General features: G+C 41.2%; 1 protein-coding gene across 5 annotated transcripts in view; it reads left to right on the forward strand.

Annotated features, from left to right (window-relative positions):
* The window catches only part of slco2b1 (solute carrier organic anion transporter family, member 2B1), a 21581-nt gene that overhangs the window by 2899 nt on the left and 3682 nt on the right, over nt 1-15000 (forward strand). For 4 of the 5 annotated variants that reach the window (XM_060890453.1, XM_060890455.1, XM_060890454.1 and 1 more), the window contains exons 2-12: nt 1103-1160; nt 1836-1973; nt 3656-3818; nt 3908-4135; nt 4313-4411; nt 5745-5875; nt 7656-7761; nt 8686-8850; nt 9111-9309; nt 9557-9683; nt 12506-12675. In XM_060890453.1, the coding sequence (XP_060746436.1) occupies nt 1137-1160; nt 1836-1973; nt 3656-3818; nt 3908-4135; nt 4313-4411; nt 5745-5875; nt 7656-7761; nt 8686-8850; nt 9111-9309; nt 9557-9683; nt 12506-12675 (1550 nt within the window). In that variant the 5' untranslated portion in view covers nt 1103-1136. The remainder of the gene's footprint in view (nt 1-1102; nt 1161-1835; nt 1974-3655; nt 3819-3907; nt 4136-4312; nt 4412-5744; nt 5876-7655; nt 7762-8685; nt 8851-9110; nt 9310-9556; nt 9684-12505; nt 12676-15000) is intronic. The other variant, XM_060890457.1, reaches the window with a different exon arrangement.

Raw genomic sequence — 15000 nt, forward strand, 5'->3', positions numbered from 1 at the left:
ATCTACGTGAATACGCATAACGTCGTTGTGTTACCGAGAGATGAGCTAGCATCTTTAGGGTGCCATTACTTGTTGCAGTATTTTATTTGTTTACTTGCTGAATAGTGATGCTGATCTACGTGAATACGCATAACGTCGTTGTGTTACTGAGAGAAGAGCGAGCATCTTTAGGGTGCCATTACTTTTTGCAGTATTTTATTTGTTTACTTGCTGAATAGTGACACTGATCTACGTGAATACGCATAACGTCGTTGTGTTACTGAGAGAAGAGCGAGCATCTTTAGGGTGCCATTACTTTTTGCAGTATTTTATTTGTTTACTTGCTGAATAGTGACGCTGATCTACGTGAATACGCATAACGTCGTTGTGTTACTGTGAGAAGAGCGAGCATCTTTAGGGTGCCATTACTTTTTGCAGTATTATTTTTCTTTACTTGCTGAATAGTGACACTGATCTACGTGAATACGCACAACGTCGTTGTGTTACTGAGAGAAGAGCGAGCATCTTTAGGGTGCCATTACTTTTTGCAGTATTTTATTTGTTTACTTGCTGAATAGTGACGCTGATCTACGTGAATACGCATCCTGTGGGATTCAAGCATGAATCAACCTCAAACGTAGCGTGTGATTAATATTGTGTAACATATTGTTGTTGTATCTGTTCCCCTGCCCGAGCTTGTATAGTCCTTATTGTTAGTCATCAGGGACGTCTGTGAATCATAAATAAGGCACAAATCCAAAAGATTAAACAAAGCGCTGAATCCAAACAAATAGATTCAAAATTACTATAGGATTAAATATCAGCAACACACCCTGAATAGAGCTAGAAACGATTGTCACGCTAGCTTTAATTCACACACATGTCTAGCCACATTACACATTATCCTGAATAAGCTTGTAAGATGACACAAATAAATAAATAATAATTGCATAATTAAAATGTTTGTTATGTATTTATTAAAATGTGCTGAAGAATTTGAACGTCATATCTTTCAGTTCTACTCTTCAGTTTGTTGGAAATGTTGTTTTTTTTTTAGTTTTTAAACTAGTCTAAACTATAAATCTACACAACCTGAGGGTTCATGATGCTTTTCTGTTCTCAGGCTGCATTTAACTGGGATCTGAGAAAGAGAAGCGATGGGTCTCTTTAATAATATCAAGGTGAGGTGTTTATTCATCCATTTTTGTCATTTTGTTCTCACAGATTTTCCCTCATGATGTCATCAAGTCGAGGAAAAAAGGAGTTTATCTTAGTCCGCTGATGTGCCCTGAGTTGTGCTACGAAAGATTGTATAATAAGATAAACGTATAAATCGAGTTTGTGTACGTCGATAAAGCGACGTTTGTTATTTATTTATTTATTTATTTATAATAAATGGGTTATTAACGGCACGTGTCGTAAACGCTGCCTTTAATTCGCTTACGCATTGCGGTAGATTTTCTATTACAGACCCTACAACATATGTTTTAAATATTTACAACAATCCTTTGTTTGCTTTGGAGCTCTGCAGATAAGTCAGCGGGGCTTTTGCTCTTTCCTGACTTTCGATGCGCTTCCTCATATTGTTCTTTTTTTTTCTCCCCCTACGATGGGTCAAACATCTAAACTCTGACTTTTTTAGCTCGCTCTCTTCACACTTTCAATAAAACGGCTTCAAAAAATGGGGCAAAGAACGTGTCACGTCATTATGAGGACAGTTCTGGTTTTATTTATATGACACAATGTTCAGAGTTTTAAAAGCACAGGGTTTATAACGATGATTTAAACCAGCAGCTCTCTCTTTCTCTCTCTCTCTCTCTCTCTCTCTATCTCTCACTTTTTTTTTCTTCTCTCAGTTCTTTGTGCTGTGCCATGGAATGCTTCAACTTGCGCAACTGCTGGTGTCTGGATATCTGAAAGGCTCCATATCCACAATCGAGAGAAGATATGGCCTGTCCAGTCAGAAATCTGGAGTGCTGGCCTCTTTTAACGAGGTACGTTATGTTATACGTAAGAAGTCTTAGATGTTCTCCAACTGTGGGTTTCTTCAGCTTCTCTGAGCGACTTTAAATCTTTAGTGCGTTCATCTTTACATACAGGATGTTTTCTCACCTCCTGTCCCCAGTTAGGCTTCAGATTTACGTTACCAGTATAAAGTACTTACTGTGGATGAACGAATATAAAAGATGATGTCCTTCATTTCCTGTTAAAACATGCACTCCTTTGTCCTATTGTTGACGTGTCGGTTCAGGTGAAAATATTCACTTTATCGGTGAAATACGTTTGCATCCACGTCAAGATGTGACATATTTGTTACATAATTAAAACAACTGAAAACATGCCCTGCTCTGTAAAATACTCACTACACCGGTTCTAGAGCTCTCGTCATACGAAGAACCGCTAAATGGGTCTTTATATAGAAGGATCAGGTTCATTCATTCATTTTCTACCGCTTATCCGAACTACCTCGGGTCACGGGGGGCCTGTGCCTATCTCAGGCGTCATCGGGCATCAAGGCAGGATACACCCTGGACGGAGTGCCAACCCATCGCAGGGCACACACACTCTCATTCACACACTACGGACAATTTTCCAGGGATGCCAATCAACCTACCATGCATGTCTTTGGACCGGGGGAGGAAACCGGAGTACCCGGAGGAAACCCCTGAGGTACGGGGAGAACATGCAAACTCCACACACACAAGGCGGAGGCGGGAATCGAACCCCCAACCCTGGAGGTGTGAGGCGACCGTGCTAACCACTAAGCCAACGTTCCTCCTGAGGATCGGGTTCTTTGGCTTTAAGTTAGATGCGTAAAGTTAAAGTCTATAGTATTAATAACACCAAAACTTATCCTTATTAGTGTAGTGTTTGTCTTTAGGATTAGGAAAAAAAAAAAATACATCATTTATTAACTCCGTTAAAATAATGACACCTTTCAACTTCAACTTTCACCTGAATTTTAGAAATAGAAATTTCCACACGAAAGAGTCATCGCTTTCCGAGGGTTCTACATAGAAGCGCTTTAAGGTACTATTGGATAAGTAACATATATAGAACCAAAAGGTTTTAGATAGAGTGCTGAAGAAGCAGCTTCTCAACACTGTTCGTTGTCTTTGACTCTAAATTGCCCCAAGTCGTGTTGGGAGTGTGTGTGTGTGTGTGTGTGTGTGTATTCTGTGCTGTGTGATGGATCTCAATACTTCCCAGGCTCTGGCTCGAACCGTATTATAATGAACACATTTCTTTTTATTAAGGATATTTCTTTATATAATCATTTTTTCTCTCGTATTTCTCCCGAACCCTCATAGTGGTAGTTTCCAATTCCTCGGGACGTTTCCATCGAAATTTTTGGCGTATGAGTCGTACCACATGCTTTATTAAAGCAGAAGTGATAAACATCTGCGAATGAGGGTTGCCAGAATCCGTCACCTCGGAAATGATTTCGTTTTCAAGATATATGACTAATCCCGAGTGTGTCATATGAAATCATTTCTATCGCAGTCTTGACGGTGAAATCGAGAAAGTTATATCGGCTACCCAGTACGGCTCTTAACGTCGCTGACGAGTTCGTTTCTTGAGAGCACGTGTATCAGAGACGGACAACCGAGTCTTACGTAGCCAGAAACGTGACACTTTTGTTTTCAGTCTGATGATACGTTTTTTTTCTCTGCAGGTTGGAAACACGGTCCTTATCGTGTTCGTGAGCTTTTTCGGAAGCCGAGTACACAGACCCAGGTGTATCGGGATCGGAGCGATCCTCGCAAGCATGGCGGCGTTTCTGATAGCGTTGCCACACTTTTTCAGTGAGAAATATAAGTACACGGATGACGTAATCTGTAAGTACGGACGTCAGCGATTATCGTGCTGCTGTAGGACGAGGATTTCTGAAACCGTATTAAATTTTTATATAATTTTTTTTGATCAGCAGCTAACACCGAGAACGTTACTGGGCTTTGCCAAGCAGCGAGCAGTCACCAGGCAGCATCCTCTAACCAGACGTGTTCAGAAGTCCATAGTGACGCCAACAATGCCGTGTTTCCTATCCTGCTGTTGGGTCAGTTGCTGCTGGGTATTGGTTCAGTTCCTATCCAACCTTTTGGGATTTCCTACATCGATGACTACGCGGATAAAAAGAATTCGCCGTTCTATCTCGGTAAGAGCGACGACGTGGTGTGAAGACGGTGAAACTTGGGAGAGAAAGTTGCATAAAAAAACCTTTTGTTACAGCTCACATGTAGTCGAGACAATGGATTATAATGGATAAGCATAATGTTAATGTGTCTTTCAGCAGTGTTTTCAGATCAGCAAACACTCTGTTCTTTTTCTACAGGAATTTTATTCGCGTTAACCGTCATCGGACCGGCGCTGGGTTACTTGTTGGGGTCGCTCCTGCTCCGATTTTATGTTGATTTCAACACAATGTCTCCTGGTGAGAGATAAATCTTCTCACTCACTCACTCACACACACACACACACACACACACACACACACACACACGCACGCATAGACTTATCTCCTCGTCATGGTAAAAACACCTGGAGCAAAGCAAACTCTTCCTCCATACTTCCACACGTGTTATCTCTACAATGATTTCGTAAGTCTTCCATAAAACTTGATGTGAACAAAGGGCACGCTGCAACAAGGAAAGTAGTTCTGTTCCTCTTTCCTAAAGTGTTTAAGAGTTACGAGAGACACCCGACCACGATTCAAACACTTAACCGAGTCACAAGGTTGTTGGACCTGTGCATAGAACTTAGTACACAAAAAAATTCTGACGTGTTCCAGAGCTTACGATCTGCGTTCGTTTACATTTCTTACACCTCCATTCGCAAAAAAAAAAAAATGACACCGGACCTTATCACTTCGACCGTACGCATGCACGCACACAGCGGAAAATACTTACACTCGTATTAAAAGGAAATATAAAAAAAAAACATAGCTGGATTTCTTTGCTAATCCCGGGTTTGTCTAGCATCGATTCCAGCTGCTGAAGTCGAGCTAAATAATAAATATTAGTTTTTTTTACAGGACATTTTTATACTGGATTAATTCACAAATGATCAAACGGTGTAGCATTATTTGTGGATTCAATGAACGTATTTGCAGAGATGATGATGATGATGATGATGATGTTTTGATGTTGTAAAATTTTAGTCACTGTTCGTGTTTAAAATCATGAGGTTTTTAGTAGCAACTGTTTGACCTTTAATTTCGTCTACTTCCTCATAACCACCTTATTTATTCTTTTACCTCAAGTTTAATTTCTCAGCGGTTTTCCTACCTCGAGGACACAAAACGGACAAAAAAAATTTGTTTAATCTCTGATCAAATCTAATCAGGAAACGAAATGCAACCAGGGGAAGTTGTGGCCTAATGGTTAGAGAGTTTGACTCCTAACCCTAAGGTTGTGGGTTCGAGTCTCGGGCCGGCAATACCACGACTGAGGTGCCCTTGAGCAAGGCACCGAACTCCCCAACTGCACACCGCAGCATAAATGGCTGCCCACTGCTCCGGGTGTGTGTTCACGGTGTGTGTGTGTTCACTGCTGTGTGTGTGCACTTTGTATGGGTTAAACACAGAGAACGAATTCTGAGTACGGGTCACCGCACTTAGCCGTACGTCACGTCACTTTTCACTTTCACCAAAAGTCCGAATAATAATTCAGCTCTAAAAGCTCCTCATCATTGTTACTGCATTGTTACTGCTTATCTTGAGCCATGAGGCACAAGAGACATGCTAAAAATTTTTCGTCTGTGTTTAGGGGAATTCAAATTGGAAAGAACGGATCCACGTTGGGTCGGAGCTTGGTGGCTGGGTTTCCTTCTAGCCGGCACATTGCTCTTCCTTACATCTCTGCCGTACCTATTTTTTCCGAGAAGCATGATAACAGAGGTATGTCTGCCATGTCACGCACTTCGCCCAGCTCGTTCTTCATTCCTGCAGTACGCGTACGCCTAATTTGAGAAGAAGACACTCCTAGGAATGAAACGTGGCATATTGTCAGTGTTGTAAACGATCCATGGTAGGTATAAAGATGATAGATTTAATGATCCCATCCCTTGTCTTTAGTCTGTGATGCTAACTGCAGCTGTGAGGTTGGATTGGATTTTGTCTTGGCGGCTGTCCATGGCATCCAAACGTGAAGAAAGATCTTGTTTGTTATATAAGCCTGGCTGGTTCTCACATACACACACACACACACACACACACACACACTCAGCTCAGAAGTGAAAGTTTAAAAGGAAATCTGAGATATATCAGACTGTACAAAACATCAGGTTTTGCCAAGTCCTTCTCATCATTATGAACACATGATCGAATATCACGCTCAGTTCCCATGCAACGAAACCGTCGCACCATAAACCGGAATTTAATAATCAGTAACTGTAGTAATAATTAATAATTAATAATTAATGCGTGTGCACATTCAGGGATTTCTTCTTCTCTTAACTGTCTCTTTCAGGCCAGGGGAGGGTTGTGTGATCCCGTGTCTCTTTATAACAGAGCGTTTACAGATTAAAAGCTTTGCTCTGTGGGTTTTCTGTTAATCCTTGTTACCGAACAAAGTTCCCAGTAGAATTTCAGACCCTTAGCAGAACATCTCCATCTCGAAATCTCATGACATCAGTATTTAGAAATAGAAACAGAATAAAAACACTTGGAGAAATGTTAATCAAGAGTTAGAGGTCGCTTTTATAAAATCTAAGCCAGATATTCTGGCTTTTGTTTAGGTGTTATGCAATTGCACACGTCGCAGTTTACATGGATGAAAGTAATTGTTGCCCCGGTGGTCAAAAGGTGAACTGCAACACACGCGCAGACGTGTTTGTTTAGATTCGTTTGTGAAATATTTCAAACGTCACGAGATAGAAAGCGGAGTATGGAGTCGATATTATCCGTACGCTAGGAACACGCGTGAAGCGAATGCGTACGTTTTGACGAAAAAGAAGAAGAAAATCTTTCCATTTTATAAAGCACTAGTACAGGTGTTAGGTCTTTCATTCATTCATTCATCTTCTACCGCTTATCCGAACTACCTCGGGTCACGGGGAGCCTGTGCCTATCTCAGGCGTCATCGGGCATCAAGGCAGGATACACCCTGGACGGAGTGCCAACCCATCGCAGGGCACACACACACACACTCTCATTCACTCATGCAATCACACACTACGGACAATTTTCCAGAGATGCCAATCAACCTACCATGCATGTCTTTGGACCGGGGGAGGAAACCGGAGTACCCGGAGGAAACCCCCGAGGCACGGGGAGAACATGTAAACTCCACACACACAAGGTGGAGGCGGGAATCGAACCCCGACCCTGGAGGTGTGAGGCGAACGTGCTAACCACTAAGCCACCGTGCCCCCGTGTTAGGTCTTGTGGATGTTTTTTTTTTTAATGTCTTGGAACATTTTGTTATATAAAGCCTCAGCAACAAGACAGACTGTATAGAAAAAGGACATTATGCTGTCAACTATTAACTTTTTTTTTATACTATTACATTGTTATTAGTCAAGAGTCAAGTATCAGTGTGATAGTAGGTCAAGAGCTGGTGCTGGTGCTGGGAGCCAGGACAGACCACGAGTATAAAATAACAGTACATCATAAAAAAGGGCTTGCTTTTCTTTTTTTAAATGTCTATGTGTATAAATCTTTTTTCTTATCTTTTCAGGAATCCGCTGCAGCCACAACAGAGTGTGAAGCAGAAAAGATAAAAGAGAAGAAGGAAGTTGGATCAGACTCGACACATGAACTCTCACTTCTCCAGTTCCTCAAAAGTGAGTCTGAGTGTAAGGTTAAGAATGCTGTGTTAGTTCTGAGCTGGGTATAAAGCACAGCAACACACACACTTAAACACACACACACACACACACATACACGCGCACAGAGATTAAGATAAGAATGTTTACTTCAGTGTCGTGAAAAACAAGTTTGTATTCCACATGTACATCATAAAAATAAGTACACAGAACAAATACAAAAACTGGGAGGCGCGGTGGCTTAGCGGTTAGCACGTTCGCCTCACACCTCCAGGGTTGGGGGTTCGATTCCCGCCTCCTCCTTGTGTGTGTGGAGTTTGCATGTTCTCCCCGTGCCTCGGGGGTTTCCTCCGGGTACTCCGGTTTCCTCCCCCGGTCCAAAGTCATGCATGGTAGGTTGATTGGCATCTCTGGAAAATTGTCCCTAGTGTGTGATTGCGTGAGTGAATGAGAGTGTGTGTGTGTGCCCTGCGATGGGTTGGCACTCCGTCCAGGGTGTATCCTGCCTTGATGCCCGATGACGCCTGAGATAGGCACAGGCTCTCCGTGACCCGAGGTAGTTCGGATAAGCGGTAGAAAATGAATAAATAAATGAAATACAAAAACTAATATCAAAAGTTACCGATGTTCAGCATTCAGTGATCAACACCGGTTGTATCCCCGAAGCGTCATTTTAAAGTTTTCAAACAGCGACTAATTCATAGTTCTGTCATTTTTCGCTCCTTTCACATGTTTCTTACTGAGTGTCATCATCACTTTCAGGATCAGAGACAACCGCTGCTTTTATACATCGTCTCATGGACCATGTTTGGTGTTCAACAATAACGCAATTTACTGCTGCTTCAGAATCACGACCGTTCTCATGCTTCCGTCTCACATGTTCAGGTTTAGCATTAAGTGTTAAAGTATGTTAACGTCAATATTTTTGGTTTTCTCTGACAGAATTCCCACACATCATGCTGAGAACCCTGAGGAACCCTATTTACCTTCTGGTGGTGTTGGCTCAGGTGAATCTAGCAGCTATGGTCGCTGGCCTGGCTACCTTCATGCCTAAATACATCGAGAGACAATTCTCTCAAACGGCGGCCTTCTCCAACATGATGATCGGTAAGATTCAAGATAAAAAAAGTCTTCTTTTATGAACTTTATTTACATTTATGGGATTTAGCAGACACCTTTATCCGTATTGTCTCATTTTTATACACCTGAACAATTGACGGTTAAGGGCCTTGCTCAGGGGCCCAGCAGTGATAGCTCGGACCTGGGAATCGAACTTGCAACCTTTAATTCGGTAGTCCAACATCTCAACCACTAGGCTACCACATCCCCCGTCCTCCATGTCCTGTAACGTATCTGTATCCTTTCAGGTGGATTGAGTATCCCGTCAGCCATGTTGGGCATCATGGCCGGAGGTATGATCCTGCGCCGGCTCAATCTGTCCGTTAAAGCTTCGGCGATCCTGTGCAGCGGCGCCGTGCTGTTAGCGATGTTCTTCGCCCTGCCGCTTCTCTTCCTCGGCTGTCCGACGCAGAACGTTGCCGGCGTAAACTATGGCACCGCTGCAAGGCAAGATTTAATGTATAGACACTAAGCTGTATATATTCCTGAGCTGCATCTGTTAAATGGCCAAAATGTTGATGGTTCTGATTTCTGTGATTTAACCAAACATTTCTCAGAGCATGATGTGTTATATATGAAACTGTTCCAAAAGCCACATGAGAACAGAACAAACTACAGAGTTGTGCAATACATTTTTTTTTGGTGTGTGTTTGTGCGTTACTTAACATTGCTTACTGTTTTTGTGCCACTGCAGCTACCGGAATTGCAGTTTGTCTTGTTCGTGTTCTGACGAGGCATTTAACCCTGTGTGTGGCTCCGATGGCGTGGAGTTCCTCTCTCCTTGCCACGCTGGCTGCAAAACAAGGAACGAGACATCGCTGGTAAGTCTGCAGAATCACCGTCAACTTTTTTTTTCTTTTTTAACAGTCGAATCGATGACACAAGACTTAATTCGCAGGACGTTTGGCTGCTTCGACTCAATCCTGGTCTGAATAAACTTCAAAAACGAACCCGATATTAATCTGAGACGTTCTGAAAGGATCATCATCTTCCCTTTTTGTGGACCAACTAAGATTTAATCCATTTTTGGAAATGTTTACAGGATAATTGTTTCCTCACCAATTGTTTCCTTCCTTGTTTACTTCACCAGGACTGTGTATGAAGTTCAAATCCCTGACTTTGTTCCCTGGCTGTTTTTTTTTTTTTTTTACTGCAACAGCGGAGAAAGTGAATTATCGTAAAAGTTCGGATTTCTCATCATCCACTACATTCTAAACTGACTCACTAAATCTGTCCCTTTTTATTACACGGAAGTGTTTTCAGAGCTTAAAAACAAATATACAAATATATTTAATTAGTATATATTTATGGTCAAATTGCCTCGCTTTCTTTAAAAGCTCGATTTTCTTCATCCGGATAAACATCATCACAAGCACAATCCTTCTTCTTCTTCAGCTTACTGATACCTCCTCTGATTGGCTGGTGTTGATGCGATTGACAGGCGATAGAACGTATGCCCCGCCCACTCAGCAGCACAACCCTATTCGATCTCCTGATCTGAGAGGATCAGAGTGCACGTGTTTTTTGCACGCCTTTTTTTTTTTCTCACTCAAAACACAAAAAGAGATTGTTGTGAGTTTGGAACAGTTCCAGTGTTTTATCAGGGTTCCCACGCGTCCTGGAAAACCTGGAAATCCTGGAAAATGAATGACCAATGTTCCAGTCCTGGAAAACACATGGAAAATGAGAGAAAACATAAACTGTCCTGGAAAAAATCTTGTTGTCCTGGAAAATTATTATTTTTAAATGTGCTTGATCATTTAAAGAACAGTTTACGACCGGTCGAAACAATTAACGTTAGTAACAGAAAGCGCTCTCTTCAGGGACGCTGAGTTTTCACGGGTTTTTTGTTATGCTGTTTAATCTCGCTGTGACGGATGACGCCGTCTTGTGTTGGCGGTTTCAGGTGCTAGGAATGGTTTAAGTGCTCGAATGTTTTCAGCAAATGGTGACGGGTAAGCAGGTTATATTAACCTTGTTAATCTGAATATCATGTGCAAGGGGAATGCACAGCAAACTAAAGCATGCATGACTGCATTGGCCTGAGAAAGGAAAGGGAATTAATATGTGCGGTCTTTTTATTTTATAAATGTTGAAATTTCATTCACATTACAAATTGTCTTTAAAAGTATAGTTAAGTAATAGCTATAAAGTGTATGTTGTTTTTAAGACTTCTGGAGAGAAGGACATATTACTTTAGGCCGTGAATCTGTGAGCCTTGTCTTTTTTTTGCTAAATCTGAAATGTCCTGGAAAAGTTCTGGAAAATGATCTCTGAAAAAGAGTGGGAACCCTGTTTATATTGTTCAGGAGAAGCATTGAGTGGAGAACAATTCAAACCTTCTGAGCTGGAGCGTGTTTGTGTATTACATATCATCCTCCTTCACATTCCAGCCAAAACTCCAGCATTGAAATTAGTTTTTTTTTTTTTTTTTTGAACAGATTATTTATAAGTTGAAGAGAAACACACACTCTCACTCACTCACTCACTCACTCACTCATTTTCTAAAGCTTATCCGAACTACCTCGGGTCACGGGGAGCCTGTGCCAATCTCAGGCGTCATCGGGCATCAAGGCAGGATACACCCTGGACGGAGTGCCAACCCATCACAGGGCACTCACACACATTCACTCACGCAATCACACACTACGGACAATTTTCCAGAGATGCCAATCAACCTACCATGCATGTCTTTGGCCCGGGGGAGGAAACCGGAGTACCCGGAGGAAACCCCCGAGGCACGGGGAGAACATGGAAACTCCACACACACAAGGTGGAGGCGGGAATCGAACCCCCAACCCTGGAGGTGTGAGGCGAACGTGCTAACCACTTAGCCACCGTACCCCCAAAACACAATCTTATATGTGCAAATAACGTTCTACACACCGGAACACATACTCACATACCACTTTATATCGAATTTACAGCCTTGTTTTAAAGTAAAAACTGATAAAGATTAGAGAAAACGTGCTCGATTCTCCTGAGAGGAACCTGACGTGGAGCTTTGACATTTTGTTGTGCTTTATGAGATTTACAGCATTTAACAGACGCCCTTATATCCAGAGCGACTTACATTTTATCTCATTTTTATACAATTGAGCAATTGAGGGTTAAGGGCCTTGCTCAGGGGCCCAGCAGCGGCAGCTTGGTGGACGTAGGAATGGAACTCACAACCTTCCGATTGGTAGCCTAACACCTTAACCGCCAGGCTACCACATCCGATGAGATGCTTTTCTGCTCACCACCATCATAAATAGTGTTTGTTTGAGTTACCATAACAACTTCCTGTCAGGTCGAACCGGTCTGACTGACGTTTTTTGTTTTCCGCACCATTTTGTGTAAAAATCGCAGGAAATACTTATCAACAGAGTCGACTAGATAACAAACGGCAGCTGAGGTCATTGAACCGAGTCTTACTCATCATTATACTCATACTTACTCGTCGTCTTACTCATCATTATACTCATACTTATTCATCGTCTTACTCATCATTATATTTATCACACTCTCATAAGCCCTGTAGGCCAAGTGTGATTTGTTGTCATGCCGATTCAGCAAAGACACGCTTGTTATCTCATGCCTCTAACGTGTTCTTCTTCTTCATCATCATCATCATCATCGGCTCTTTCTTTTTCTCTTACAGAACTACACAGACTGCGCTTGCGTGGGTCCGGAAGGTTCTCAGGGTCACGCCTTACCACGCAGTTGTGGGAACGGCTGCTCCCACCTCCTCATCCCTTTCATGGTTTTCTCCTCGCTCACATGCTTCCTAGCCTCTGTCTCTCAGACGCCGTCGTTTATGATGATTCTCAGGTACTCCACCCTCATCGTGCTTATTATTCTTTCTTTTTTTTTCCCCTGCCATGTCACGTTTTGATTTATTATAAACGTCACACTTCGAAAAAAAAAAAAAAAAAAAACCTCAAATAGATCAAAGAGCAGTTTGTCAAAGATCTATGAAATAATAATAATATAATAATAATAATAATAATAATAATAATAATAATAATAGTAAGAATAACGCTCGTATACGTGTAGGCTTACGGGAAAGGAAGAGACGTTACGGTTAATCCCTAACGATCCCATAAACCCACAGAATGATAGAGTACGTTAGATTTCGTCACATAATTAAAGACCGACGAAGACGAGCTGTAGAGAAGAGCGAGCGCTTGTACTGTAGTACATCGGTGTGTTGGCTTTTGACCTACAGTGAAAGGTTCATGTCGGTTCTTGCCCCAGGAGATGATGTTTAATTACAACATGTTTTACTCTGCTTTCACTTACTGTTCTGAAGCTTTGGTGCCTGCAGCTGAAAGCATTTTTGGCAACAACAGCAAAAAAAAAAAAATTGCAACAGATTTCTTTCTAAATGAAGACGTCAAACACGCATCCAATGTTCTAGCTGTTGCTCCATTAAGTGTATGTTTACATTTACGTCCGTATCCAGAGCGACTTACATTTTCTCTCTCTTTTTATTTTTTATACTGAGCAGTTAAGGGTTTAAGGGCCTTGCTCAGGGGCCCGGCGCTGACATCTTGGTGGACCTGGGATTCAAACCCACACCCTTCCCATTGGTAGCCCACCACCTTACCCACTAGGCTACAAAATCCCTGCTTGCTTATTTTGTGTCTTTAGAAAGTTCCTCCATGTGAACTTGATATTAAAGGAGAAAAGAAAACAAAGTTCGTCTTCGGTTAGAAGAGAAGGAACACGTTCGTCGTTAATCTTTCCATGTGAGTTCAGCATGCTCATGCAGGCCTGCGATTAGCCACCAAACCACGCGCCCTTTACAGTGATGAAACGACTGACAGACATCGGCACTAAAATGTGGTTACTTTAAAACCGCAGTAAAGATACCAGAAGAAAAGGCCTTTTATTGTAAGTGATTTGTGTTTAACACTCAAGATTATATTCGGGAGGAGAAAACAAACAAGGCAGCGAGAGGTTTAATGGGACTAATCCTACATAGAAATAAAAGCAATCACGTGATCGATGTGTGAAAGCGACACTTTCTCTTAGGTTTGAAAACGTCTTCACAGTTATTATTTACAAAGTTACTTCATTTTCACATTTTTTTTAAAATGTATTTTTCTCGTGATTTTTTTTTAAATGTATTTTTCATGTGTGATTTTTTTTATGTTCTTTTCACATGTAATTTTTGAAAAAAATGTATTTTTCATATGATGACATTTTAAAAAAAATTTTCACGTGTGATTTTTTAAAAATGTATTTTCAGAAGTGAGCTTTTAAAAATGTATTTTTCACGTGTGATTTTTTAAAAATATATTTTTCACGTGATTTTTTTTTTATTTTTTATTACTTTCACGTGAAGTATATTTTATTATATTAATTCTTTTAAATGTATTTTTCCCGAACGCATTTCAAACGCGGCTTTTCCAGGCGATTCCTTTCATTTCACGTGATCTACACACGACGCATTTTCACACGTGACTTTTACGTGATTCTCTTCCACGTGACAAATTTTTCATGATTTTCACATTTTTCCCCACACACTAAACAATTATGAGGTCACTTAAATGTTAACGTTACGACATAAAATTCTTTTAAAATATCAAACATTCATTAATTTTATCAAATAAATATGAAATATCCCAATGTGTGTATATTTCTGTAGCACAGACACGTGATCAGGTGAAACGGCTGGAGAACTTTCAGAACGTTACTCATGCTGGAATTCGAGCTCTCATAAGTTCGGACAGACTTTAGTGGGTTAGCGTGAACCGTCATCATTTCCCAAATAATCTCTAGCCTCATTTTCAAGTCAAGAAGAAGCTTTTATTGTCATTTCAAACCATATAGAGCTGTTACGGTACACAGTGAAATGAGACAACGTTTCTCCAGGATCACGGTGCTACATAAAACAAAGACAGAGCTATAAGGACTTGCAAGTAGTCTTAGCCACATAAAGTGCAACTGTGCAACCTGGTGCAAACAGTGCAGGACAAGACAAACAAGACAGACAAGACAGTGCAGGACAAGACAGACAAGACAGTGCAGGACAATACAGACAAGACAGTGCAGGACAAAAGACAGTGCAGACAAAAAGTTACAAGACAATACAATTAAAAAAATAGACAATAAACAGTAAACAGAAAAAACAAAACTTTTTTTACCCAT

Source organism: Tachysurus vachellii, chromosome 17 (genome assembly GCF_030014155.1).
Source record: "Tachysurus vachellii isolate PV-2020 chromosome 17, HZAU_Pvac_v1, whole genome shotgun sequence".
In the NCBI taxonomy this organism is placed as follows: Eukaryota; Metazoa; Chordata; class Actinopteri; order Siluriformes; family Bagridae; genus Tachysurus; species Tachysurus vachellii.